Source organism: Gregarina niphandrodes, assembly GCF_000223845.1.
Source record: "Gregarina niphandrodes unplaced genomic scaffold scaffold00017, whole genome shotgun sequence".
NCBI classification, from domain to species: Eukaryota; Apicomplexa; class Conoidasida; order Eugregarinorida; family Gregarinidae; genus Gregarina; species Gregarina niphandrodes.
In genome coordinates, this window is record NW_011645786.1 from 42180 (window position 1) to 68711 (window position 26532).

At 56.3% G+C, this 26532-nt stretch overlaps 13 protein-coding genes across 13 annotated transcripts; 5 read left to right on the plus strand and 8 right to left on the minus strand.

Moving 5' to 3' along the window:
• Positions 1-96: 96 nt before the first annotated feature.
• On the minus strand, positions 97-662 carry GNI_088890 (hypothetical protein; the record flags this gene model as incomplete). The annotated part of the gene is made up of 2 exons (XM_011132447.1): positions 97-113; positions 158-662. The coding sequence occupies 2 exons, from the start codon at positions 660-662 to the stop codon at positions 97-99; spliced, it is 522 nt and encodes a 173-aa protein (XP_011130749.1).
• Positions 663-752: 90 nt separating this feature from the next.
• On the plus strand, positions 753-2717 carry GNI_088900 (hypothetical protein; the record flags this gene model as incomplete). The annotated part of the gene is made up of 1 exon (XM_011132448.1): positions 753-2717. One exon carries the CDS (start codon positions 753-755, stop codon positions 2715-2717), a length of 1965 nt encoding a protein of 654 aa, XP_011130750.1.
• Positions 2718-2999: 282 nt separating this feature from the next.
• On the minus strand, positions 3000-4583 carry GNI_088910 (putative zinc finger protein; the record flags this gene model as incomplete). Its single annotated transcript, XM_011132449.1, has 1 exon — positions 3000-4583. The coding sequence occupies one exon, from the start codon at positions 4581-4583 to the stop codon at positions 3000-3002; it is 1584 nt and encodes a 527-aa protein (XP_011130751.1).
• A 222-nt stretch (positions 4584-4805) lies between these two features.
• Positions 4806-5702, minus strand: GNI_088920 (hypothetical protein; the record flags this gene model as incomplete). Its single annotated transcript, XM_011132450.1, has 1 exon — positions 4806-5702. One exon carries the CDS (start codon positions 5700-5702, stop codon positions 4806-4808), a length of 897 nt encoding a protein of 298 aa, XP_011130752.1.
• Positions 5703-6411: 709 nt separating this feature from the next.
• Positions 6412-7755, plus strand: GNI_088930 (putative oocyst wall protein; the record flags this gene model as incomplete). The annotated part of the gene is made up of 1 exon (XM_011132451.1): positions 6412-7755. The coding sequence occupies one exon, from the start codon at positions 6412-6414 to the stop codon at positions 7753-7755; it is 1344 nt and encodes a 447-aa protein (XP_011130753.1).
• Positions 7756-7978: 223 nt separating this feature from the next.
• Positions 7979-8627, minus strand: GNI_088940 (ribosome biogenesis regulatory protein; the record flags this gene model as incomplete). Its single annotated transcript, XM_011132452.1, has 2 exons — positions 7979-8441; positions 8548-8627. The coding sequence occupies 2 exons, from the start codon at positions 8625-8627 to the stop codon at positions 7979-7981; spliced, it is 543 nt and encodes a 180-aa protein (XP_011130754.1).
• Positions 8628-8840: 213 nt separating this feature from the next.
• On the minus strand, positions 8841-12917 carry GNI_088950 (putative P-type ATPase; the record flags this gene model as incomplete). The annotated part of the gene is made up of 2 exons (XM_011132453.1): positions 8841-8957; positions 9018-12917. The coding sequence occupies 2 exons, from the start codon at positions 12915-12917 to the stop codon at positions 8841-8843; spliced, it is 4017 nt and encodes a 1338-aa protein (XP_011130755.1).
• A 940-nt stretch (positions 12918-13857) lies between these two features.
• On the plus strand, positions 13858-14655 carry GNI_088960 (hypothetical protein; the record flags this gene model as incomplete). The annotated part of the gene is made up of 1 exon (XM_011132454.1): positions 13858-14655. The coding sequence occupies one exon, from the start codon at positions 13858-13860 to the stop codon at positions 14653-14655; it is 798 nt and encodes a 265-aa protein (XP_011130756.1).
• Positions 14656-15281: 626 nt separating this feature from the next.
• GNI_088970 (hypothetical protein) lies at positions 15282-17531 on the minus strand (the record flags this gene model as incomplete). Its single annotated transcript, XM_011132455.1, has 2 exons — positions 15282-17183; positions 17310-17531. 2 exons carry the CDS (start codon positions 17529-17531, stop codon positions 15282-15284), a joined length of 2124 nt encoding a protein of 707 aa, XP_011130757.1.
• Positions 17532-17909: 378 nt separating this feature from the next.
• GNI_088980 (putative phosphodiesterase) lies at positions 17910-21489 on the minus strand (the record flags this gene model as incomplete). The annotated part of the gene is made up of 2 exons (XM_011132456.1): positions 17910-20530; positions 20583-21489. The coding sequence occupies 2 exons, from the start codon at positions 21487-21489 to the stop codon at positions 17910-17912; spliced, it is 3528 nt and encodes a 1175-aa protein (XP_011130758.1).
• Positions 21490-22613: 1124 nt separating this feature from the next.
• GNI_088990 (putative ICE-like protease (caspase) p20 domain protein) lies at positions 22614-23784 on the plus strand (the record flags this gene model as incomplete). The annotated part of the gene is made up of 4 exons (XM_011132457.1): positions 22614-22879; positions 22918-23107; positions 23167-23503; positions 23540-23784. 4 exons carry the CDS (start codon positions 22614-22616, stop codon positions 23782-23784), a joined length of 1038 nt encoding a protein of 345 aa, XP_011130759.1.
• A 112-nt stretch (positions 23785-23896) lies between these two features.
• On the plus strand, positions 23897-24301 carry GNI_089000 (hypothetical protein; the record flags this gene model as incomplete). The annotated part of the gene is made up of 2 exons (XM_011132458.1): positions 23897-24032; positions 24123-24301. The coding sequence occupies 2 exons, from the start codon at positions 23897-23899 to the stop codon at positions 24299-24301; spliced, it is 315 nt and encodes a 104-aa protein (XP_011130760.1).
• A 169-nt stretch (positions 24302-24470) lies between these two features.
• On the minus strand, positions 24471-26222 carry GNI_089010 (putative transmembrane protein; the record flags this gene model as incomplete). Its single annotated transcript, XM_011132459.1, has 1 exon — positions 24471-26222. One exon carries the CDS (start codon positions 26220-26222, stop codon positions 24471-24473), a length of 1752 nt encoding a protein of 583 aa, XP_011130761.1.
• Between the last annotated feature and the right edge of the window lie 310 nt (positions 26223-26532).

Below are 26532 nucleotides of genomic sequence, written 5' to 3' on the forward strand. Positions count from 1 at the left end.
AGGGCCTCGTTTCTGAAGAAGCCGCCAGCGACGCTCCCGACACCGACCGACCGAAACGCGATCGCACGAAAGGCGATAGAGTCATCAGCGAAGGCGTCATGAGTGAAACGGTGCTGAGTGAAGCATACGATAGGCCCGTTTCTGACGGAGTGGTCACCGACGAAGACCTCAGTGACGCCGACGAGAGTGACGGACACGTCAGTAACGGACACGTCAGTGACGAACATGTTAGTGATGGACACGTGAGTGATGGACAGGTCAGTGATGGACACGCCACCGACGGACATGCTAGTGACGGATACGTCAGCGAGCGACATGTCAGCGATGCAGTCGTCGGTGATGGGGTCGTCAGTGATGGGGTCGTCAGTGATGCGGTCGTCAGTGATGGACACGTGAGTGATGGACACGTTATCGATGGATACGTCAGTGATGGACATGCTAGTGACGGATACGTCAGCGAGCGACATGTCAGCGATGCAGTCGTCGGTGATGGGGTCGTCAGTGATGGGGTCGTCAGTGATGGACAGGTCAGTGATGGACACGCCACCGACGGACATGCTAGTGACGGACACGTCAGCGAGCGACATGTCAGCGATGCAGTCGTCGGTGATGGGGTCGTCAGTGATGGACAGGTCAGTGATGGACAGGTCAGTGATGGACATGTCAGTGATGGATACGTCAGTGACGGACACGTCAGCGATGCAGTCGTCAGTGATGGGGTCGTCGGTGATGGATACGTCAGCGATGGACAAATGAGTGGTGGAGTTGTCGGTGATGGACACGCCAGCGAAGGCCACGCGAGTGATGGGCCCGTGAGTGATGGCCTCGGCAGTGATGGCCTCGGCAGTGATGGCCCCGTGAATGGCGGCGATAAGGGGGGGGTGAGTGAAGACCAAGAGCGTGTCGAGAGTGGCCCCGCCAGTGACGAACGTCCCGGGACGGACTCCGTCCCGATCTCCGAAGTCCGTTCGGAGGGAGGCGAGCGTGAGCGCGTTTCCACAGGCTTACGTTCAGTAGAGTCGGGAGAGCGCGAGGAGCTAAGCTCCCCGGACACGGAGTCCGAGGTTAGAGCGGGTTCGAGCTCGGCCCCGTTGGACCGGGCTGCGTCGGAAGACGGACTCCTCTCCTCGGACGACAGCGAGATCCTAACGGGAAAGAAGTCCGACCTATCGAACGGTCCTTCACTTGGGCGCAACGACGACAACCAGGACCGTGACAACCGGGACCGTGACCACCCGGACGGTGACCACGACCACCGTGACAAAGACCAAGACCACGACCAGGACGAGGAAGTTAGTCAGGATGACGAAGACCGTGGTCTGGAGCGTCTGTCGTCGACGTCGTCCGCGCTGTCGTCAGTCCTTTCGTCGCGCGTGTCGTCCACTTCACGCCCACGTTGGGATGAGCCGATATGGTCGCCAGAGATTGAGAGCGTGGAGTGTGTGGCTATAAGTGAGGACGCCGGCTCGTCGGAGCTAGAGCCGCGCGGCCAAGAATTGGAGGAGCTGGATCCCGCGACGTTGACTACAACCACCACGATCGTGCCGACCGGCGAGCCCGTAACCACCGTAACGACAACGAGGCGTGAAGTTACGGTCGTGAGCGAACTCTCCGACGACGACGATGACGAGACCTCGGCCTCCACCTCGGAACCTGCCCAGGAAGTCGACCTGTTGGACAGCGGTTCCGACAGGTTCCGGTCCAAGGACTTCAAAAACGACTCCCCCCATGACTCGCACTCTCACCTCGACTCGCACTCTCGACCGGGGTTCCGCCCCGACGTCATGTCCAGCGACCTCACTTCTGGACTCTCTGAACTGAACTCGGAATCCGACGTGAATCTCCCCGCGGGCCCTGACGACGTGGCGCTGGGAAACGTATCTCCGGAAGACGTGACCCCGGAAGACGTTTGCATGCGGCGGGAAACGGCCATACCGGAAACTGAAGGCCGTCGCAAGTCCTCCAGCTCCGGACTCGGCCGTTCCGAGTCTGAACTGGGCGGCGACGAGTCGGAACTGGGTGGCGACCAAGATGACGGGGCAGCGGAAGCCGGCACGGACGGGTCGCTACGTTCCGAAGGCGGTTACGACCCAAAGAGTCACGACCGAAAGAGTCACGACCGAGAAGGAAACTCGGCTGGCCCTGGTGGCCCCGACCGGTTGGGCTCAGGCTCAGAGTCTGAGTCGAGGTCGAGGTTATCGTCAGACGAGGAGTCGGTGGAAATTCGACGTGCGGAGGTGATTGGTGAGTACGAGCAGTTGCTGACGACGCCAGTAGAACCGGTGCCGGCTGCGACGACAGGTGTCATGGCTGACGTGTTTGTGGAGGAAGTGTTTTCTGACGCGACCAGAAGTCGGTCGCGGAGTCGTTCTGGGCGAACGACAACGATTGTGGAGTCGCAAACGACCACGACGACTGGTTGTGCGCCACGGCTGGCTATGGTCACCACCCAGACGCTCTCACGCGCCAACAAACTCCACCGCCTCCAGGACGCAACCAATTCGACCCGCCTAATCCTCGTCCGAGTCAACGAACAAGGCCAACTGCTCTGCCCCTGCTGCGCCGAAGAAATGCATGAAGCATTCGACATACGTACCCTCGAAACCGAAACCGAAGCCTGGGACCACGACGTCCAGACCTCCTGGTCCGTACGCCAACTACCCAGCGACCGAGAACAAACTTGGTACCACGAAACCAGCCACGTTCACTACCACTAATTCTTGACACACCGCGGTGTGCCGGAACAAAGTGATAGACCCGAGTCAAACAAGAGGCCGAGCAAGTCAGGCCCAAGCGAGCACCCAGGTCCAGCAGCTAGTTTTATTGGAGCGCCTGGAGGGGTCGCGCCTGTGTGGGGCCCACATTTTTTTAGTCCAACAAAAGGGTCGATTGGTCGACCACTAGGACTGGTGGACCACAGCGGGTCGGCCGCCCACGGGAAGGGGAGACTGCCGCGGGAAGGGGAGGGTGGTTCGGTTTGGTACCTTGCGCAGGGGAGGTTAATCGCTGGCGATGTTGATGCTGCCTTCGAGTTTAAGGAGGGGCGGGGCGGCGGTGAGGGTTGTGGCGAGATCAAGAGAGTGGTCTTCGTCGTCGTCGGTGAGCAGGAGTTCTTTGACGGCACGGCAGTGGTGTAGCCAGTGCCTAAGGAAGTCTGCAGGCGGTAGTACGCTTTTGAGATAGTCGATGAATATGCGTCCTTTATGCAGTTCCTGTAATTTACGTGCTTGGCAGAGGCGGCGACCGAGGCTGTCTGCGACGTTTCTCTCGCACCAATACATGAGTTGGTCGACTGCGCTTTGCACGATGCGGTGTGCGGCTTCCTTAGCTTCACGTGTGCTTTGTTCACACTGTTCGATGAGGGCGTCTATATCCGCGATTCGTTCGGCGACTTTTTGTTTCCTGAGTCGTATGGTGTTGGCTGTGGGACCGACGAAGCTCGAGTCTTCGAGACCCTGAGCGAACTCCTCGCCTTTGTGCCGTGCGTAATCGGCTAGAATGCCGTGATACGCGTCCAGCAACGGCACCAGCGGCGGATCCGGCTGTCCGTGTAGGTGCGCGTTCTTACAGAGCACACAAATCGGCGTCTCGCACACCAGGCAATAATACTCACACTCCTCCTGCCGATGCACTGTACACTGCCCCATCGTTTCCGGCGGCGCCTGGTTCAGCGGGACACGTAAGTGCCGACTCAAAATTTTGTTGTCCACATGCAACGCCTCGTTGCAGCCCGCACAAAGCCGTGCATCGTCCGCCACGCAGTACATCTCCGCAGGACTCTGACGACAATGACTGCACACGGGGATCCCGAAGGCCTCCTTCGTTAAGGGGTACACATCGACGGTCACTAGGAAACGTGGCGAGATCTGCGTGCTGTCGAAAACCCGGATCTCGATGCCCTTGTGAAGACTCTTGGGCAACAACTCATCCTCGCGGCCTCCTAGCCCTGACGTCGTGTCCAGCAATCGGAAGTCCAAATAGGCCGCACTCGCCCGGTCCGATCCTTCAGGACCCGCGGCCGAGCTGTGCACCGCCGCGCTATTTATCACCAACAATGAGTCGTAGTCCGGCGGCAGCGAAATTCGCTTCACATACTTGGCCTCCGCCCACGAACTCACGGTGTAGGGCACCCCAACGCACACATCGCAAAACAACAAGTCGTATGATATCTTGTCCGGCTGGTGCTCTGTGGAATCAATCCAACCGGCAAACGAACCCGACTCGCCACCCACCAAACCCGGGCCCGAATCGCCCCCCACCCCGCGGCTACCCATCACCGGCAAGTCCAGCCGCCCGAACTTAACCGTGATCCCCTCCTCACCCAACACGAACCCCCGTCGACACACGTCGCTCTTCTTATTCTCACCACCCAACTCGCTCACCGAAATCCAGCACGGCACCGTAAACTTATCCACGCGACGCTTCTCGAACCCAATCTCCGTTCCCGTACTCGCCACGCGCCACATCGCCGTTATCTGCGCCTTCGAGGACCGCGCACACAAACCCAAGTACGCAGACACCGCATCCCACTCCACAGAGCTTGGCTCCACCAAAACCAGCGGCAAACCCGTCGTTCCGTGCATAGCACACGCGTGTGCACACGCCCGCGCCCGCCCAGTTCTAGGTCAAAAACGGCGAAAAACGGCCACAAATTTCGCCAAATCCGACAGCTTGCGGCACCACTCAGGGGCCCCACTCCCCTGCGGCCACATACAATACATCAGATCCAGTTGTCAGACCAAGAGGCGGTCCGCAACGAGCATTATATTTTGTAGTGAGCAGTTTATTCTGCTGCAACGAGCCCTTTACTCCGCGGATCTGTAATAAAACGCTATCGGCTTCCAGGTCTCCTGTTGCGGAACTTGATCGATATCGTAGACGTCGTAAATGATGTTGGACGGCCCGCTGATGGGGTAGACCATGGGGACCGCAGCATGGACGTTATGGCCGGGCAGCTTCGCGAGGGAGGTGACCATGGGGTTTGCGTCCAGGATGGAAATGGGCGCGCTGGTCTCGAGTCCGTTTTTCAGCTGGATGTTCGCCACCGCAGAGTTCAGCAACGGGTCGTAGGGACCCAGGGAGCGTCCAGCAACCTGACCAGTTCGGCTTCCGGACGTGTAGGCCGGTTCTAATCGCGGTGCTGTCGCCGACCCTGCGTTGGGCGACGAGCGGGAGTCTGCGGACCGGGCAGCGACGGAGTACGCCACTACGCCGGTAGCGCCGGGGTAGTGGGTAGCGGCAGGCTGCCCAGCAGTGCCGGGGTACTCCGCAGTACCGGGGTAACCGGTAGCGCCGGGGTAAGAGGCCATGGTGGCGGCAACGGCCGAACCGGCGGCGGAGCCTAGAGGCGCAAGCGACTTGGGCAGAGTGGCTAGCGGCGAAGTTTTGAAGCTGGTTGCAACGGAGCTCGCAGCGGGTCGAGAAGGCGCGCGTCCGCTGGAGACGGTAGTGTAGGGAGCGCTGGTGGCGGAAAGCGGACTGGCGGCGTCGCTAACGGCCATGGCGCCGGTTACGAAGCTGGCGCTGGCGCTGGCGGTAGTCAGTTGTTTGCTCGGGACTGGTTTAGGGCCAACTAACGTCCGGCCGGCGCCGATGGAGGACCTGAGGGGGCTCGTGGTGGACGCGAAGGACTGGTAGCCTCGTGTGGACGGCGCTGCGGTAGATAGGGCGCTATTATAGGTGTTGTTGTTGTAGGGTTTCATGTTAAAAAATGTTTGCGATACCGCTATCGAACACGGTCGGAAACGGTCGAATCGGGCTCGAACAACTTGAACAGGTGGGACTTGAATGCTGGTATTGCCGTGGCGCTTGTGGTGGTTGTCCCTGGTTGTCTCTGCGCTGAAACCGGACAAGTCCGGGGACAAGTCCGCGCTTGACCGGTCATTGGACAAGTCTGGAGCGGACAATGGGTGGTTATCGCCGGCCAAGTCGATGGTGACGGTGGTGGCGGTGGAGCGGCGGTGTCCGGGGCCTGAGTACCGACTGGTGGGTGGCGACACGTGTGTGGCGGCGCACGAGATGGCGGCGGAAATAACCTGCAAGAGCGGAGCACGACTGGAAAGAGGACAGTGCGTCGTGATGGAATACTTCCCTCCGGAGCGCGTGTGCCCAGCGAACGCGGCTTATAATGGGGAACGGTGCGACTTGGTGGAGACAGTGTATCCGGAAGCGCGCTGCGAGCCGGGTGACGTACTGGTCAACGGTGAGTGTTGGAAGAGTGAGCAGCGCGCGGGCACGCAAAGCTGTCCCAAAGGCTACTACACACACCCGGACCGACCGGACCGTTGTGTATTCGTGAGTGCTACCTCGCCCGACTTGGTATGCCCACCGCAGTTTGTGAAGAATGATGGGGGGCTCTGCGTCCGTTCAGACTCGCGACCGGTTCAGCAAAACTGCCCACCCGGAACGCTGATGCACAACAGCTTGTGCGTCTCGCCGCATGATGAGGCGGAGCCACGACGTAAGTGCAGTTCCGGGGGCGAGTTGGATGGCCAGGGTCGGTGCGTCTCAGTCACTGCCGTCGAGGCCGACATCGTCTGCCCGACCGGCTTCGCCATGAACAACGGCCGTTGCGACAAGCCCGTTGAAACGCCCCCCGCTCTTCGCTGTCCGCCGCTTTTTGTGCTGCAAGGCGACCAGTGCATTCGATCGGTCCCTGCAGAACCATATTGCCGAGGCGACCGCGAGACGTTGACGGGAGCGAACACTTGTGTATCTCTGCACTCGGAGCCGCCCGTGCGCTCTTGTCCTCAACGTTCGATATTAACACCGGACGGTCGTTGTGCTGTGCAGGTCGTATATGAGAACGACGTTGATCTGGTGTGCGACGGTCCTTACACACTTGTGGACCATGTGTGTCTGCGAGTGGTCAAATCTCACGATGTCCTCGCCTGCCCCCCAGGTTACGAGTATTCCAACTCCAGTCAGAACTGCGAACTCAGCAAAATCGCCACGGCCGTTCCATATTGCGCCGGCAATAGCGTCTATGATTCCGACTCCGGTCAATGTCAAACCGTCACCACGTCCGACGCTGTGATAACGTGCAGTCGAGGTTCCGAATGGGATCCTAGCACACGGGATTGTCGTGCCAAAAAAATCTATCATGCTGCCCTTGATTGTCCAGATGGATTTACACTTAGAACCAACAAACCAGATTCCAACAGAGGTGACCGTCAAGGAGGTGGTGACCGTCAAGGAGGTGGTGATCGTCAAGGAGGAGGGGATCGTCAAGAAAATAAGGATCGTCAGGGAGGAGGAGTCGACTCTAGGAATATCGGTGGAGTGGCTGAATGTCAGAGACATGAAACATTAAAGGCAACAGCAAGTTGTGGTGATTTGGGTGAATTGGATGATGCACAGGATACATGTGTTCGGCAAGTCATTCTCGAACCGGTAAAGAAATGTCCGGACTCATTTGAGCGTGAGGGAGATAAGTGCAGACAGGTTATGGAAACTTTGGCTCTTAAGATCTGCCCAACTGATTACAAACAAGTCGGGAATGCATGTGTTGGCAAAGCACCTACACAACCACAAACTCTGAGTCCAGAAGATCGACGTCTTCTTATTGAAACATTACAAGGATATGCCACTGCAGCACAACCCAAAAAATCCAACTCCAAAAAAAAATGGCAACTATCAGATAACACTGAACCTGCCACCACTGCCACCATCAAAGATGACCAAGAACTACTCGGACTCGCCGCCGATCTCATTAATAAAATCAACAAGATCAAAGCCGTCAAAACTAAACAATAATCTCGGTAGTCATCCTGACATTCAGTGGTCCCACTGGCACCCTCATTCGAGGCCCCGCCCCTCATTCGAGGCCCCGCCCCTCATTCGAGGCCCCGCCCCTCATTCGAGGTATCCGCCCCTCATTCGAGGTATCCGCCATTAGGTATCCGAAGCGTCCCTTCCAGTCCTCACTTTATTTCCAACCCTCGCTTTAGTTCCAACCCTCGCTCTGGACTAGTCCTGTTTACTTCCGCTTCAGTTTGTAGCCGGCAGTTTTTACTTTATTCTGCAAAGTCCTATATTTCTGCTTAGCCTTATCCAATGCCTTTGCCTGTGCTCTCTCAATAAAGGGGTCGCCGTAAACCTTTCTCCCTCCCTTGTGCTCAATAATGAAGTCTCGTTGCTTCTCTGCTTTCCTCAACGACCGTCCTCCGAATCTTAGCTTGTAGTTCTTTTCAATGTCGTCGAAGACAAACGCTGAACGCTTCCCCTTCTTCTCAATTCCTTTCGCTTTAGCGAACTTCTCCCACGTGGTGCTTGTAGCCTTGGCCACTGGACACGGCTTGCCTCGAGGCAGCACGACTTTCCGGTCCGATATGTGATCCAATACTCCCATCACACCTTCATCTGTCTTCTCACGTGGTAATTCCTGGATACAGCGGTGCACCATCTGACTCACATTCCGACGACATACTTCTTGATACTCACTGCACAAATATACACATGTGTGTTACAACGTATGTGTTTCACATCCCCCCCCTGGCACTTCCCCCCTGGCACTTTGCACGCACATCCCCCCTGCATATGCCTTACTCGCTCCCGACAACAGACTCCGTTAAAGACTCGAAAGAGTCCCCAATAAGGTTATGAAAGCATATAGTCAGAGCCGGCATCCTTTTTAAATCAGCCGCGAAAAAAATGAATGCAGTGATCATCCCATGATGATGGGTGCAAACCTCTGTCATGATCACAATTCCTTCTGCCGCCTGCTTATTTCCTTGCAATTACGCTCCTTAGTTTGTTGTCACGTTACGTTGTGCCCTTCTTCTGCTTATCGAGTGGGAATCCAGTTCACGCAGCTCCCTCCCCAACCGTTGGACTTACCTCTATATTTTGGCGACCAAGAGCGTCTTCCGTCGACGGCCCCACTTGGTGGCGAGAATGCCCATGGCGGAAGCTCCGAGTAAGTCAACGAGCAGGAGCGCGACCATGGTGTATCGGAACTACGTAAATTTTGGAGTAAGGATCAGTGGTGTGTGTGTGTGTGGTAGGTAGTGTCTTACGGAGTTGGTGGGCATGGGGACTAGTTTAAGTAATTTGTTGAGTTCTGGTAATATTTCGAGTGCGACAATGAATATGACGGCGATGAATGCACAGAGTGTGCGTGAGAGTATCTTGAAATCTTTCCAGGAGGTGAGGAAGGGTGCGCCTTCGTAGTTGCCTAGGAATGTGCTAGCGTGTTGTGCGGCGTCCATGAGGAAGACGACAGTGTTGACAAGGTTGGGTTGGAAGGGTCCGTCCATGGGTCCTGAGGGTGTGTCTGAATGTGCGCGTGCAAGGAGCCAGGCAGCGGCGCAAGTGGCGACATGTACGGCACTTTGGGCGACAATGGAGAGATAGAAATGTGGGTCGAATAGGGAGTCGATGACACGATCGCGCGAAATTGAATTGGCGGCTCGTGCATTGCTCACAGACATGTAGAGCACAGAGACAAATAGACTTTCGGCTGTTGCTTGACCGTCCCCAAACTTAACTCCGTTTAGTGTAAGCACACTTAAACTGAATGCCATAGTGATGGAGTTGAGTGCCATAAGCTTGTAGTTCATCATCACAATGGCCAGTGTCGCCTTACCCATCCGCACCAATAACTGGATGCAACGGATTGATTGCCCTCGATACGTGAAAGGACTAGCCATGGACGCATCGCCCGGACGCAACATTACGCCGTCGTCAAATTCATCCAACGCCGTTGCCAGACCAGATGATGACTGCCCAGCCACCTGTGCCAAGTTGTTTTGGGCCATGCGCTCTTCTAACGTTACAATGTTCTTGAATAACATGGGCAACAGACGGTTCCTCCAGGACTCTGGCAAGGCTGCTAACTGTGTACGCTGCGCCACGAATTGCGACTCCATACGCTCCAATTGTTGAATCTGCTTCGCATTCAGACCGAGTCCCAACCGCCGTTTTCGAGATACATCCACCGGCTCCACAGACAAGTCCAGCCGCTTCGCAGCCGCCTCGCGCTCAGCCTTGTTCTCCACAATTTTCTCCACTTCGAAATTCAATAAAGACACACCCACGTGCGCCGCTTTTAGAGCACCCACGTCATTCGTGCCGTCACCACACATCAATGTTGTCTCACCTGCACGATTTAACACTTTCAATATCACCTCCTTCTGAGCCGGCGTCACACGTGCGAATATCGTACATAACGGCAACACAGTTTCCAACACGCGCTCCGACATATTAGACATCACTGCACCAACCAGCACTAAACTACCACCACTGCCATCTAACCGATTAACCTCATCTAACCGATTAACCTCAACTACACGCTCTTGTTGCCGATCGCGCGTCACTAATCGCACACTCTCCGTCAATAAGGATTCGCTCTCCCCTCCCATCTGAGTGGTCTCATCAACCTTCCCCGGTCCGGTTGTGGTCTTGGTTAAGAGTTGTTCGGCCGAACTTGAGAGGTCTGTGAGTCGCTCGTCGGTATAATCTGCGGTACCGTCTGCCATGGGGCTGTTGTTGTGGTTGAGAACCTCGGCGATTAGCCATACCTCGTTCTCGGGGGGTACCATGCCGACTTGTTGTGCGATGTGTGCGGCGGTCCTGGGGTCGTCGCCCGTGATCATAACTGTGGCGTGGCCGGACTGACGAAGAACCCGGATGGTCTCGACGGTCTTAGGTTTTATAGGGCAGCCATACACCAACAGTCCGCCACATTCCAAGTCGGCCTCCAGCGTTTGGCGCTCAAGTGTGCGTGCAGCCTGTGCGACCCGTGGCTCAACCTCCTTCCACGCTACACCTAACACACGTCGGCCTCGCAGCGCCAACTCATCCACCTTGCCCAAGTACCAATCCGGGATTTCCCCACAGAGCGCACCCACCGTCTCCGGGGCTCCCTTACAAACCACAAAATGTCTCGCACTCCCCCCCGGGGTACTCCCCTCCAGACGAATCACCGATGTCTGACGCCGGAACTCCGAAGCGAACGGGAACCGACGCAATACTTGCACACGCGACCCCCCATGCACATACTCCTCTGTCTGATTCAACACCGGACTCCATTGCACCAACTGTGCCGCCGTCTTCTCCAACGGATCACCGATTATCTGTAACGCCTCCTCCACCGCCTTACCACCCGCCTGTCGCATGTGCGCAGGCAACCGCGATCGCTTCTTCACCGCTATCAGCGAATTGCAACATCCCATCGCCAACCGAGCACCCAATGCAAGCTCCTCTACACCGCATGGGGGACTCCCGGACGTGAGGCCACCGGACGTGAGGCCACCTGGGGTCGAGGGGGTCTTGCCTCGTTCCTTGGCATCGCGTTCGGACACGACCGCGAGCGCATCAACGCATTTGTTGTCCGGCGTGTAGATGTTCTCCAACACTACTTCGCTAGTGGTGAGTGTGCCCGTCTTATCGAAGCAGCAATAGGTGAGTTTGCCGGCCGGTGGGATCCGGAATGGTTCGGTGCAGTAAAGTTTTTCCTTGAAGAGAGCGTTGACTGAAGCGTTGACGGTAATGGACATGGTGATCGGTAACTCCGGTGGGACCACAGAGGTGATGATCATGACGCAGTGCAGCAGCAGCTTGTAGTGGTTACGGTTGGGCAGTCCCCAGCTATGCCAGAGCACGTAGCCAGAGGCAAAGACAGCGACAATGGTTAGGACCAAAAGAAAGAGGAGGGCTTCCTTGCTCGAACTGGTCGAGTTCTCAGCACTGTACAACACGGTCCGGATCAGTTTACCCTGAGTAGTCTGGAAACCCGTTCGAAGACAGTATAAGGCTGCACCACCCACGGACTCCGCTTCATTCGCCACTGGGGTCTCCGTCAAACACGTCGTCCCCGCATACAGCGTATGGATCTTGTGTTTGTTCGTCATGTCATACACCACGTGCGAATCAACGGAACCCGTCACCCCGGTTTTCATCTGAGGCAACGATTCACCCGTCAGCATCGCCTCATTCACCACCATCGAACCCCGAACAATTATTGCGTCACAAGGCACACCCACACTCTGCTCTTCACCTGCAAAACGGGTCTTGGGAATCGGACTGCCCCCGGGGTACATCGCTACACTGCGCAGGTCGTTGTTCATAGCAAGACTGAACAAATCACCCGGCAACAAATCCGCACTGCTCATCTTCCACCACTTGTTCTGACGCAAACACAACACTGGCGTCGGAGGCATGTGCATCGATTTAATCTGTCCCAAGTCTCGACGACGCCGAGCTACCATCTGCGCCTCAAAGGCAACCAAAATACCCAAACTCACCAAACTGTACTGCCAATACTCATCCAGCAACCAAAGCAACATACAAAATATCTGGAACACGAACAAAGGCTGCACTGCATGTTCCGCAAATAGCTCCATAAAACCAGGCGTCGGAATGTCCTGCAAATTCCGACCGAAAACCTTCATCGCATCGTTTACGTGAACCTTGGTCTTCAGCCCTTCGGCAGCTTCGTAAAAACGGAATTCCTCCTCAATACTGTACTGAGGAGCCAGTAAAACTAGTCTCTCCCCGTCCCCATACGTCGTGTACTTTATTGCGCGCTCAGGATGAAACTTGGCAGGCGCAACAAGGTATATTTTCGAATTGTAGGTAACGACCGGGCCTTCGCGCACACGTGTGCGATCGATTTTTCCGTCGGCGTCAATTCGATATCTGTACCCCTTCCGGATCACGCAAAAGGCCGCCTTCCTCCCCGGGGATTGGACCATCAATTCTGTAGCAGCATCCAGAGAAGTGACGTCCTGATAGTACGCCCAACGGCGGTATTTTGGAAACCAAGAAGGCAACAGGAAACACAAGATAACAGAAATCACGCCAAGAGCCCAGGCAGCGCACACCATCAGCTTCAGATTGTTGGCCTCGAGCAACGGGTCCAGTAGCGGTATGGGTATGATCTCGGCAGGATACAACCTGGGAACTCCCGCCGGCATCTTCGATGCGGCATCAAATAAAGACAAAATGGCGGGACAACTGGCCGCAGAGAGGCAGAAACCACCATGCTCAGACAAAATTTCCGCAGCACTTGGATGCCAGAGATCCCATGTTTGCTTCGTCTAAACAGACAATATGTGAACGTATGTAGTATTAGCATGCTAGGCTAGCGAACAGAGGACACGTGTCGTGAACATCTACCGACTTACCAGAAAAAGGAGAAGCGGTACAACAACTGCCAAGTTAATCCATATGTCTTTCCTCACCAGGGGAAACCCTAGTTTCCTAACGGCGCGCAAACTTGTCGGCTCCTGCCCCGACGCGTCCATCAATTAATTAAAATGAAGCGCGGCAGAGGCGGTGCTGGTCGAGGCCACGCAGCAAAGGTACGCAACATCGTTTGAGATAATTTTGTTCCAGAAACAAAGAGCAGCCGGCGTTCCAGCGGGCAGCAAAGGCTTCGTGGTGACCGCCGTCCGGCCGAACCGAATCAACCAAAGCTTGAATGAAGTCCAGAAATTGAGTGAACGGGTAAGCTCACCTACATACCCTGTTTGGTACTGCGTTAACACCACAGTGATCACCCTTACCACTACACGGACTACTACATTGACCACCCATACTGACCACACTGCGTACTCTCCGGCTATGATGACGAAAGGCGACTCTGAGTGGTGGGCCAAGACCCAGTCCACGGTGATATGCAATTAAGTTTTCAACCTGAGCCCAAAAAGTAGCCTTTGCCGGTCGACATGTTACGACGGTATACATGTTCCTGTGTGTATGTAGATCCTTGTATCGAGGAAGCAGGATGCTCCGATTGTGGAGGCATCCGCTGAGCCCACTAGCTTTGTGAGTGGTCTGGCATCGGAAATAGCATCTGTGAAGGACTCGGGGTGGGGGAAGTACGATGTGTGTCGGAACGTTGGGTTCTTGAGTATGCCGAAGGATTGTCCATTGAGCGCTGCGGAGTTATGTTTAGCCGTATGCGAATTTATTAAGACTGAAAGGCGCGTGATTGTGCGCGATACTCTCCGGATCATCCCCATCGAGACCACGACCGGCATTACCTGGGACGCTTTCATCCACTCGAGCTGCCTCCAGTTCCTTCACACCCTTTTCGACGCGTCGCCCACCACCTGGAAGTGCGACCTGAATAAACGCAATAACTCTGTTGGCTCGCGCACTCTCCTCTTCGACATCGCCCATGCACTCAGTCTGGGTGTGGACGTCGCCACCGTCAAAGAGGCAGCGATTGCAGACCGACAACGCGAGCGGGAGGACGCAAAGAAACCACCCATTGTTGTGGCGCAAAGCCCCGTGGGGAAAAGCACGTCCGAATACGACCAACAGAAGGAGGCCGAAGCACACGCGGCTGCGTCAGAAGCAGAGACAAAGAAGGGCGTGGCTATTGATTCGGAAGAGGGTGTTGTTTCGGAAGATAAAATGGAGTTGGCCAAGTTGATTCTTCCGCTACTGGAGAGCGCCTCGACCGGCCACCGGATCATAATGGATGAACCCCAGTTGACTATCTTTTACGAGTTCAACCAGGCGTTTGCGGGGGTCGGCGCCTGCACTGGGTTTGCGGCGAACCGAAAGTTTAACTTGTTCGAATTGCAAAAGGAATTCGTCGGAGACGTTGCCAGCGACGCCGCAAACGATGATGCCGGAGACGGTGGCGAAAAGACGGAAGCCGCCCCGGCCGCTGACCCGGAAGGAGGTGTGACGTCCGGCTGAGGCATTTCTTTTCGCCTTCCTTTGGACCCAGGATGTTCCCCTCCGCTGGGCGGACTCCCCTCAGCAGAACAGTCCCACTAATATTCACGGCGTGATGTTACGACTTTGTGTCACGGGGTGGTGCCACGGCGTTGTGTCACTTTTTTGTCGACCCCGTTCGGATGGACTCGCTTAAGAGCGTTCCACCCCATGCCAAAGAGGGCTGGCCCGGGTGGCTCGACTTGTTGGATAGCTCGGTATGCACTCTTTGAGGGTCTCTTTTCTAGGCGCACTTCTTCACGGAACAACTCCTGGGTGGGCTGGTAGTTCTGAACGTTCGTTAGTTGGTAGCTCCGAACGCATGTTGGTCTCGGGAGCTGTTGGTAGCTAGTGGTTCTGTGTAGGGAGTAGCTCTAGCTTTGGGTAACGAGTAACTCTGGGGTTTTCTTCGGTGTGGGTGTACTTCATTGTGGGCGTCCTCCAGGCGACGCCTCTAGTGGTGTGTGTCAGCGCAGAGAGCACCTAACTCGTGGTCCCCAGCTCTTGGTTCCAGGCTGTGCGTTGCACGGGTGGATGTATATACGCTACATGGGTGAGGGATCCCGTGTGGCGTGTTCGATCATTGCTCCGGACGGTCGGTTGGACGGTCAAGGTGGCGGGGTGGTTGTTTTGAGAATGGCGTCTAGGAGCCGGTCTCGCGCCTCAATGACGAGTTGGCGGTCGGGTGCGGAGAGAACGTTGAGTTCCGCAACGGCCTGTTTTTCGAGGTGGTTGACAAAGTCCTGCGGATCCTCCAAGGCGCCGAGGGCGGAACGCCAACGTTCGAGTTCCAGTCTCTGTTCTCGCGCCAACGGACGTGGCGGCGTAACCACCACCTCCGACTGTTCTTGCGAAACCGCGCGCCGCTTTCGCGGAGCCACGACTACGGCCGTCTCCACGACCAGTGGCGTTCCACGTTTCTGTGGACGCGCCTCCGACTCCGCTGCCCGGGCGGACGATTTGGCCGCGGCCCGAAGCGCCGCCGGCTGAGTCGCGGCCTGAGTCGCTGTCGCCGACGGCCGAGTCGCTGGCGCCGCCTCCTCCGGTTGAATCGGCTTGGGCTGAGGCGGCTCCACCTCAAAACCTGGCGGAGTCGCCTTTGGCTGAGCCGCTATCACCTCCACCGGTATAGGTGCTGCGGTCGGAACGGACTCCGGCTGACTGACCACTGACTGAGTGGCCACTCGCGGAGTCGTATCTGACCGTCCACGAGCCGCGACGTCCGGAACACGGCCGGGAACGGCAGTTGCCGCGCAGGTCGCGACCACTGGGGGCTTCTTGTTCGCCCTGCGGACGTCCGTAGCCACATGAACCGTGGCCGGCGGCTCTTGCCGCGGCCCGGCCGTCTCCACCAAGGGTGCTTGGTCCGCGACGTGTCCGGACGCGGAGACCCCGGTCGCCAGCAGCACCGAAACTTCTCTCTGCGATACCGGCGGGCCAAGGACAGGCGCTGCCTTGGCAACGTCCTGTGGAATACTGGGCGCCTGCTTCGCGGCCACGGGTTGGACCGGACTCATTTGCTGTAAGATACCTCCCTGCGAAACAAGACGCCCCTGCGAGGCTGAAACTCCCTGGAGGACCGGACCTCCCTGGGGGACCGGACCTCCCTGTGGGACCGGACTTCCTTGTTGAAAGAGCCCTCCCTGCGGGACGGGGTTTTTCGTAACGGAGGGATTTGCAGAGACCGGTGCGGGGCTCGCCTTTGCTTTCGCGACGGGTTCGCCACTAGGCACTCCGACCCGCTGTGGCTGGTCTTCGCTGGTTGGTGCTCTTGTGGCGGAAGCGGGCCCCGGTCTGGCGGCAACGGACTCGACCGGAGCGGGGTTAGTCGCCGTGGCCTTGGCTGTAGCGGGGTCAGTTGTAGTGGCAGCCGCCTTGGTAACTGCCACCTTGGCCGCAGCCGGTTTGGTCACGACCGGTTTGGGTACGACCGGTTTGGGCACGACCGGTTTGGGCACGACCGGCTTGGTCACAACGGCCTTGGTCACAGCTGCCTTGGTCACAGCTGCCTTTGTCACAGCAGTCTTGGTCACAGCAGTCTTGGTCACAGCTGCCTTGGTCACAACTGCCTTGGCCAGGGTCGGCTTGGGCAGAGGTAGAGCGGTCTGGGGGGGTTCGGAAGGAACCTCATTCATGGGAGACGCCCGGCCTTCACTGGGCGTCGCCTCGGACTCGACGATTTCACCGAGCTCGGCGGAGCCCGGCGCACTAGCATGGGCAGCATTTTCGGAGCGTTTCCCACGTTTTAGTTTCATGATGGTTTCGAAACTCATTGGACCAGCGAAATCCTTGCCGGCTGACCCGGTTGCGCGAGCGGCCACATTCTCCACCGCCACGGCCAGTAGCGACTGCTTGGTCGGGGGCTCCTTCCCCGCGCCCCGTGTAGCCGGTCGCGGCTTTGCACTTGCTCTATGTTCCGCTATTCGTTGTTGCTGCTCAGTCTGGTCAGCGATAAAACCCGACTGGGTGGAACCTGACTGGGCGGAACCCGACTGGGGCTGAACAGAGGACTGGGCGGAATTTGACTGGGACTGAACAGAGGACTGGGAGGGAGCCAACTGGGAGGGAGCCGACTGGGAGGGAGCCGACTGGGGCTGAACAGAGGACTGGGCGGCGGGAGCCGATTGGGCGGAGACCGGAGAAGAGGTTCTGAGAAGGCCTTGGGTTCTGGTTTCGGCTTTACCCGAGGCGGTCTTGCCTGCGGTGCCTACGGGCGTCGGCGGAGGCGCTTTGGGGGTCGTCTTGGTTGATCCATTGTTAGGTGCCGGGACGGACTTTCTACTTTTCCAGCGCCGGACAGCGTCCTTTAGTTCTTCGGCGTGTTGCTGCGCATCAGGCGCCGCCTCCGCAACTCCCATGGGTAGAATAAGCGCTTCCTACAGCCGGCAGGTCTGATAAGTATGCGAGATGTTGCTTACAGTCTTTGCTACTGCACTACCATTTTGCATTGTTTTCAGGGGAGAAAAAAAGGCACACATCAGCTGGCCTTCGTACTGGTTCACCGCCTGATCCCCCCCCCCCTCTTCTGGGCGCCACCTTTCTGGAACCGTTCTCTGTGGGAACTGTTTTGTGCCTGGGAGCCATTCTGCGCCTGGGAACTGTACTGGCTGAGTCTCCACACTGCCTCCACACTGCTCGCCTCCACAATGTTGGTCTCTACGCTGCTCAGTTGCCCTGTTCGCTTACTCCGTTCGCCTATTCTGTTCACCAGATATGTATCCGGATGGCGGGCGGACTTAGGTTCGAGCGATCATCGGGACAGTTGGTTCCTTGACGACATCAGCGAAGCGCTTGGACTTCATGAGATTGAAGAGACACCAGATAGTGTACTTGCTTGGTGCCGTCTCAGTTTGTGCCTCGGTGGGTACCGGAGGTGACTTTTTAGAGTCCCGCAAGCCTTCCCATTTTTGTTTATTGAATAGCGCACGCGTGTTTGCCTGAACGAGAGTTTCGGCCTCTGCAGCGTAGGAGGAGACTTCATCGACAAGAGGGAGAATGATTAGTTGCATGTACCCTGCCTGAGTACGAGCAAAGGCGGAGTGCAAGGAGCGATCGCAGAGTGGTGATATGGGCATGCCTTTTTCATTCTCTTCGGCGCCTTGTTGATAAAACTCTTCTTGTAGGCGTAGCGTCCAGTCGAGATGTGCGGGCCAGTCAAGAACGGCATGGCCGAGATCCGCCATTTTGAAGAGCATTTGGACGGCCATATCACGATCATTGACATCATCTATGGGATTGAATTCTGGACTTGCGCGACGCACACGGGATTTGGAAACCATTTCAAAGTGTCGAGACATGTCGAGAGCGAGAAGAAATTCAACAAGGAATTTTCGTGTGGTCATTAATTCATCACGAGAGAGTTTGCTTAGGATATTAATGTCTTCCTGGGATGCCATTAAAGATTGGATCATGAAACACGTTGTCGTCTCCAATACGGCATTGTCATTTTGCGCAAATGCTAATAAAGAATCTCCCTGAATATAAAACAGATTATTCCTTCCAGAATGACCGATGCAATGTCCTAATCCCGCCGTCACGTATGCCACGATCTGTTCTTCCGAACAATAGTCCGTAATGCGCACTGCGTTCATCAGTGTCATCGCGACGTGTGCCACATTCGCCGCATGCACGGAGTTGTGGTAAGGGTTCGATGTCCAGTGGTTTTTGTAAATACCGTAGAGGAAGCCGAGTATGCATTGATCGGAGACGTCCAAAAATTGTTTATAAGGTCCTAGCAATAAGTATCCGATGTCCATGATAATGGCAGGGTTATCTTTAGCCAATTCAAGCACACGTAGGTCCAGTGTTTGACCGACATCTCCTGCGATTTTTGCGAGCATAGTCGGTGCGTCAAAGGTGACTTCGTCTACAGTGATTTGTGGCGCCGTCTCCATCTCAAATTTGACGCCATGACCCGTCCTTGGCTTGCGCGCCATAGTTGCATGTTCAGTACCTGCACGTTTGTCAAGACGATACATGTTAATAAACGCGTCTTCTTTAATTTCATCATCCGCTTTAGCCGGATCGAAAGCCACATCCGCCTTCGCTACCTTCTCGTTCTGTGCCAACAGGTCCAGCACTGCCTGAAGACACTCAAGGACCTCATACAGACTGTTCGGACCACCCTTGGCTTTACGTGCGTTATGCTGTGCTCGTACAGTTTCCTGGACATTCTTCACCAAATCCATTACCTCCTCAGCTGCCGACATATCGAAACGCCGTTTCTTGCTCCGCTCCTTTACCGACTGCAATCTACTCTGCGATTCCCGCACACGCACAATGTTCGAGCGTTCTTGCAATTCACGGAACCAACGGGCCATAAAACCGATACAGTACACAAGAAACATGTAGCCCATATCGATGTAATTCGCGGCACGTAATTGAGAGACCATCAGTGCCTTTCCTTGTGCAGTTCGCATTCCGATAAATGTACCTACCATCACCAGGTGGAAGAGCGCCGATCGACTTGACTTAGTCGGTAGCACGGCGTCCACTAATACGATCTGAGTGAAAAAGAGGGTTGTCGTGATCCCGTCCGCGAGCATCTTCACTTCGTAAAACTTCTTGAGCTCGTAGGCATAAACAATGTTGCATACCATTTGTAATGCCCAATTCTGCAGCTCGCCCATCAATGGCCAGCTTAAATCTGCTACCATCGCCAGCCAATCCCAATCCCGCATTCCCGCGGTTCGAATCACGGCGGCGGTCCCCCAGGCACCAATCAAGCCAGTGTAAATGAGTCCGTTCATATAGAAGGCGTATTCGATGTGCTTGCGCATGACACCAGTCACTTTGCCCAAGTTGAAGTACATGACAACCCAAAATAGAATGTTAATCACAATCGCCGCACCCGTAAACAGGTGATTCAACTTCTCCACCAACGTGTCGATAACCTCCACCCAGTGCTCTCGATACGCATACCATACCAGAACCCAGGAAACCGCAGAAGCGAAAACGAACATCCAAATAGTCAAAGTGAGACGTACTGAATACTTGGCCGCGGACAAGTCTGTATAATACTTCTCCAACTCCGGATCCAGAAAACGCAATGGCGCTAAAGACAATTGCCGCCGACACGCGAGCCAGTAAGAACCTGCCACCGACTGCAACATCAACTTCGGAATAGCGCTCGGATGCAGTAACAAACCCAGCACCGTTACGTTCCCACCTTCAGCCACCTCCGTTACATCCGGCTTCTGCATCGCCGTATCACCCGATGCACGCGATGTCTTGTCGTCATCCAACGTCTTCTTCGTCATAGCCGACTTTATAGTCGTCTCAGACCGCACGGTCTGACTCTTCTCAGGACGCATCTTCTCCAACCTCTGTGGTGCAACAACCTGCACCCAAGCCAATACTGAGGGCTCACTCATCCTCCGGGTCACTTCGCAGGCCACTGCTATCCTCACTTGTGAAATCAGACTCTGCCGAACCTTCCAGCCTCATATTCGGTAAGTTCGCGCAAAACAAACTTGCACCTCGACTTGTGTCCAGTAACCGTCTCACGTTGAAGACAGAACCGGAAACACCCGCGCTCGATTGCGCCGCCCCGCACGACTGCCACCTTGCGATCGTTCCGGTGGCTTCGAGGGAGCGGCTTTGGGGAAGAGCGCAGAGACGTCCTGCAGTGGCTGCGAGCATGGAGCCATGTTGATTGCAGAAGAAGCGGCAGAGCGATTGTTCGCGGTCTGTACGGTAGGTGCTGAGGGCGATCTCCCGATTGGGGTTGACGGAAGGCGTAAGTCGAATGAGCTTGGCTTCAGATGAGGTGAGTGCTAGATAGCAGTTAATGTACTGGGTGTGGTAGCAGGGGCGCGTACTGCGGAAGCGTTCGCCCATGTACTGAAGTCGTAGGATCTCGACGTCCGGGTCTACCTCTAGCGGGCTCCATATCGGTGGCAGCTTCGGCCGATCGAAATAAGCCAGTATGACTGAAAGCAGACCATTCTTCATCTGTTTTGGGCGTTTTCCGTAACGCATCCGCCAGAGACTACCGCCATAACAACCACACGCGTGTGTGCCATGCGCCGAAAGCACCAAAGAGCCCCAGACGTCCAACGTCACCACACGACAACTCTCTACGTCCAATGTAACCAACTCCTCCCGCGAACAATTACTCAAACGTAAGTCATCATCAGCCAACCACTGCGCCACCAACACGTCAGCCACCACGTCGTTGCCCCCAAACACTTCTACACATCCTGCCCGATCTAATTGAGACAGCGCTACCAACAACGCCTCCGTCAGACTCAAACTAGACCGCACTGGCAAAACCGGCCGAGCCGCACTTGAAGTCCACCCAGGCCCCGCCGCCATTCCAGACCCAGCGACCGGCGGAACCGCGGCCTGCGGAAAGGTGGAGACGGAAGACATAGGAAACACCTCCAGACTCTCAGTCTTAGCCCCACGCCAGCGACTCCGGTCCGCACGTTGGTCGCCCCTAACCGAACGATTTTCGACTGAGCGGTTTTCGCAGTCTGTAAACGGCGTCTCGTTCTCCTTCTCCTCCTCGTCCGGCGGAACGAATGCCGAAAGGCCCCCCGAGTCGTTTGACCAAGGCGTCTCCGCGGGACTCCCCTGCACCCCTCCTAGCCGCGGCGTGGGCAACACTCCCGGTTGGTTCGCGACCCCGCCGGACGTGTCGCGGAAAGTCATCAACTCCGCCACAGGCATCTTTGATCCCAGATCCACAGAACTGTGCGGGGCAGAACTGTGCGGGGCAGAACTGTGCGTGGCAGAACTGTACGTGCCAGGCGAGGTCTTGGCTAAGCTGTCTTCGCCAGGCAGTGGCTGCGTGGACGGGACTTCTTGCAGGGGTGAAAAGGTCGAACTCCCGTTGAGGGAACTGGACGTGGTGTAGTACTTTTGAACTGGACTGTTCGCAGCGTAGTGGTGCCCAGCGACGTAGTGCTGCCCAGCGTCGTAGTGTTGTCCACCCCCCGGGTGGCCGTACTGCGGATCATACTGCGGTTGGGGACGAAAGCACGGGTGTGTGGAACTCACACGGTCTGTGACTCCGGCGGCTGCAGGGGTTGGGGAGAGAGGGAGTGGATTGGGGCTGCAGGTGCTGGGGCTGGAACAGTCGAGAGGCCGCGATCCGTTTCTGCTGACCAGGCGCGTCATGGAAAAGGTTTCCGAGGACAGGAGTCCCGAGGACAAGGGCCCAGTTTTGGAGAGGGGGCCAGCGGCAGAGAGGAGCCCGGTTCTCGATAACCAGGTCGAGGCGTAGCGGCTATGGCCGGCGGCCGTGGTGCTGCGCATGAGTGAGCTGTGGTTGGCGGACGCTGCGAACAAAATTAATGGTCGGCTCCCTAGTCGGTCCCCTTACCCATCCGTTTGTGCGTGTAGCGCCGCCGGTCCTTCATGATGTCGCTTGCATTCCGCTCTCGCCGCGGCACATCTCGAAACATGTGTGTTCGTGGAAAAGGTAATTAAATTTCATGAGCCTAGCACCACCACCGCCACCCTACAGGAGACGTGCTGTGGTAGTCGGCATCAACTACACATCCTGCGGCGAAATCGCTCTCAGAGGCTGCGCCAACGACGCATATGCCTTCGCCCTCGCTCTGGTCAACCTCTGGCACTTCGACCCGCGAGACATCCTACTGCTCACTGACGACGAAGCGGAATACGAAGACAACAAAGACAACTATAAAGATAAAAGCGCCCGGCAACGCCAAAAACCCTTCAGAAGCAACATCCTTCAGTACGCACTCCATCTCACACACCATTCTCTCCACGCAGGGGACTCAAGTGGCTCACCGGCGGCGTACACCCGGGAGACGTCCTCGTGTTCTACTTCGCCGGACACGGACTCCAAATTGACAACCTATCCGGCTGGGAAGGCGAAGGCTTCGATGAGGCAATACTACCCCTAGATTGCACTCACCAGCAAGGCGACGTAAACGCTATAAGCTCGGTCTGTCTGCGAAACGTAACTCCCCCACTTACCCACACACACAGCTCACACAACTCTCAACCAATCTTCTGTAGCATTTTCTCTCTGTTTCCGACCGAGTCCAGCTCACAATTTTCTTGGACTGCGCAGGTGGCCAGTCATCGCTGGACGTATCCGGCGGCAACAAATGGACCTTCATCAAGGGCGTTGTCCAAAAAGGGATTTGGCCTCTCACCGATCCCACCGACAAAATGCACCGAGCCCGATATGACTCACGCGTCTGGACCCATCACACCATGAAGGCGAAGGGTGTGCGCCCGCGGTACGTCCCTGGGGTCGAAGTCAATGACACAAATGAACTGAGCGACGTCCAAACCCGGTTCAAGAAGGGCGGTGGGGAAAAAACCCACGCCTACATGATCTGCGGTGCCCGTAAGCCATACCTCCGCCACTATCCTCTCTCTGCAGCCTTCAGCGAAGTACCCGTCGAGGCCCACTGCCCGGCTCTAAAAATACGAGGGTGCGATTCCAGGGGCGTTTTCTCCAAAGACTGCGTCACCGTCAAAGGAACCCACGTCTACCACGGCGCCTTCACATGGGCGCTCATCCGCGCATTCCACGACTGCGCACGAAATAACATCCACCGACGAGCAACATATAACTTACTCAGCGAACGAGTGCTCTACCATATCAAGGATCTGATGCAAAAGTAATCTCAACACCCCCCGGGGGAACGCACTAAGGGGTAAGAAGGTACGCTCCGGGAGCGAGCACTCGGTAGGGGCACTTACCTGAACATCTCTTCGCAGTCACGGCCTTATCAAAATGAACCAGCAGCCGTCGCTCACGTCGTACGTCGCCTCCGGATCTAACCCAAAGACCGACTGCCTGTTCTTCCCGTTCGGCGGACGCGTCGCCTCCGTCAAATACCACCACGGCACAACCGCAGACACCACGGAGAGTAAGCGAACACAGGTTCTGGTTCGAGTCCACCTGTTATGATATCCGAGACTCTGATCAGTGTGCTATATAGAAATAGATCCTCCTTTAGGGATAGGAGCCGGGACGGTATACCGAGCGCCGCGCTCGCAAATGCTGAATGTATCTCACTTGGACGCGGCACTTAAGGCGTATTCCAGTCGTATGAGCTTCCAAGTATTCGCTCGCAAGCAGCAACAGCAGCTGGAACAAGTCTGGAAGTCGCCAGTGACCCGAAGCGCCATCATGTGACTCGAAACGGCATTATGTGAACCACCGTGATTGGTCAGCCGGTGGCCCGACGGGCAGTGCCTAAAGAGTCTAACGGTCAGCGCCTGATGGCCACTGCGTGACGCGTTGCCCTGACGGGGGTGCCTTGACGGCCAGCACCCCGGTTGTGTGAGCGCGCCGGCTGTGGCCGCTAGTCGGTCATCACTGACTCGTATTCTGGAAGCAACGCCAGCCAGTGATGGAGCTCGTTCAGCTCTTTTCTCAAGTACCAGAAAGTTATGCAAATGACGGAGAGCGCGAAGGCCACTGCGACAAGTTTCCCGGCGGGGCGTTGTTTGGGTGCGGCTGGCGGGGCGGGCTCCTTTTGAGCGGCGGTCGGGGCTGGCGGCCAGTGGGCGAGTTCGTCGTTTAGTTCAGCGACGGTGGCGAGGAGGGGCGCGGCCTGGTGGAGCGGCTGGACGCAGGTGACCAGGTGCGGAGCGCCAATACGCAGGCGGATGGCCTGGAGGCCGCTGCGGACCAGCGCCACGATGTTGCGTTTGATCGCGTTCAGTTCCATGTTGCGTTCGCTCTGGCCCCCGTCGACGATTTTTTTGAGCGCAACCAAGAGGTCCTCGACCAGCAGCTGTCCGTCCTCAGCGGTGAGTCGCTGGGTCTTGAGTGTGGGGATCAGGGCACGTTGTCGCACGCCAGCCAAACTGGGGTGCTTCGCAACCGGCGTGCGTTGCCGCGTGGTCTGATTCAGGAGATCCAGCGTGATCAGCATGACCCGCGCCTGCATGTCATAGGTCAGCGACAAGAGGCGACACAGCCGCATAGCTGCGATCATGTGCTGCGAGCGCTGCGGTGGTGGATCGGCAGCGTTCAGCGTGGCCGTCGCACTCCACAGGTACGCGTTCATTTGGCGCATCACGCCTTGGCAAAAGTCGACCGACCACATCCCACGATGCAGCACGTTCGTGAGCATGTACCGCCCGCTCTTGATGACCCGGAGAGACTGCTCCAGGTTGTCGCACAACTCGGAGGTCGCCGACATAATTATGTTGGTGGCCGACGTGGTCGTCACGACGGACATTTCGTGGTCCGGGGACTTCGCGTCCTGCTGCATGTTCATCAAGGCAGTCAGGCAGTGCGTGTAGGGCGCTATTCGAAACGCGCGGGGAATGTTAGTCGACCCGATGTCGTTGATTAGGCTGATCCACGCGTCAATCAACGCCGCCTTCGTGAGGCTTTCGACCTCGGACACCCCCTGTGAAGTAAAATTGATGAACAGACAAGTGTCGTCCAGACCGTCATCTAGCCATAGAGGGATGTGCCGATTGCCGAGATAGCCCATCGTTTCCACAAAAATGCTCCATATTTCCTTCGGGGTGATGGAATAGGTTGGAGGTATCAGTAGGGCCGATCCCGAGACCTGATCAAAATTCAGGGTCAAAGAACGGCTGCTGCTCTGCGGATCCGAGAACGTCCATTCCAAGGATTGCTCGCGCAGCATGGTTCTTAGCGTACGCAGTGCGAGAATTGTCATGGACATAACTAGGAGAGGGACATCCTCCATTGACGTGAACCGCGACTTGTCCGCCGCGTAGCCATCGCCTTCGCTAGGTGCATTCAGCATGACCCTTAAATTCAGGACTCGCCAGCATAAGTTCCTCGCAGTTGTAATTGTGCTTTTGTTCCTGTGGTCGCTGCTATCAGCTTCCGAAGCGGTTTTCAAACATTTGATAAATCCCTGCAAGAGAATCTCATTTTGTTGCTGCTGATACAGACGCTCTGCAGCAGTTAAATATTGAATTCTCGAAGACCTCGTTTTAATTCCGGCTAGCGTAACGACCTTGAGCACGTCCGCCTCGGTGGGAGGCGCTAAATGGACGCTCGGCCACCAATCCACATCTGAAAATGCAGGATCGTACTTCTGGCACCGTTTGTCGTCTCCTTGCATCAGTCCTAGCCATAGCTTCTGGGGCAAACGAATTTGTTCAACACTATATCCGGTTTCGGTATATGCCGGACGCGAACGAGACGCGTCGGAACACGTGGCAGAACACGACCGCACCTCGCCGGCCGTCATTCCTTTAATTTTAGGCGTTTCTTGCATTATATCGGAGATATAGTCCACTGGCTCACCAAAACCACTGGATTTGAACCCATAATGCGCTCTATGAGAGTCCCGAGATCTCACAGCCTGAGAGGATTGTCATTTTAGCTGTAAAGCTTACTGAGATGAGCCTCCGCAAAACCATCTTTGTTTG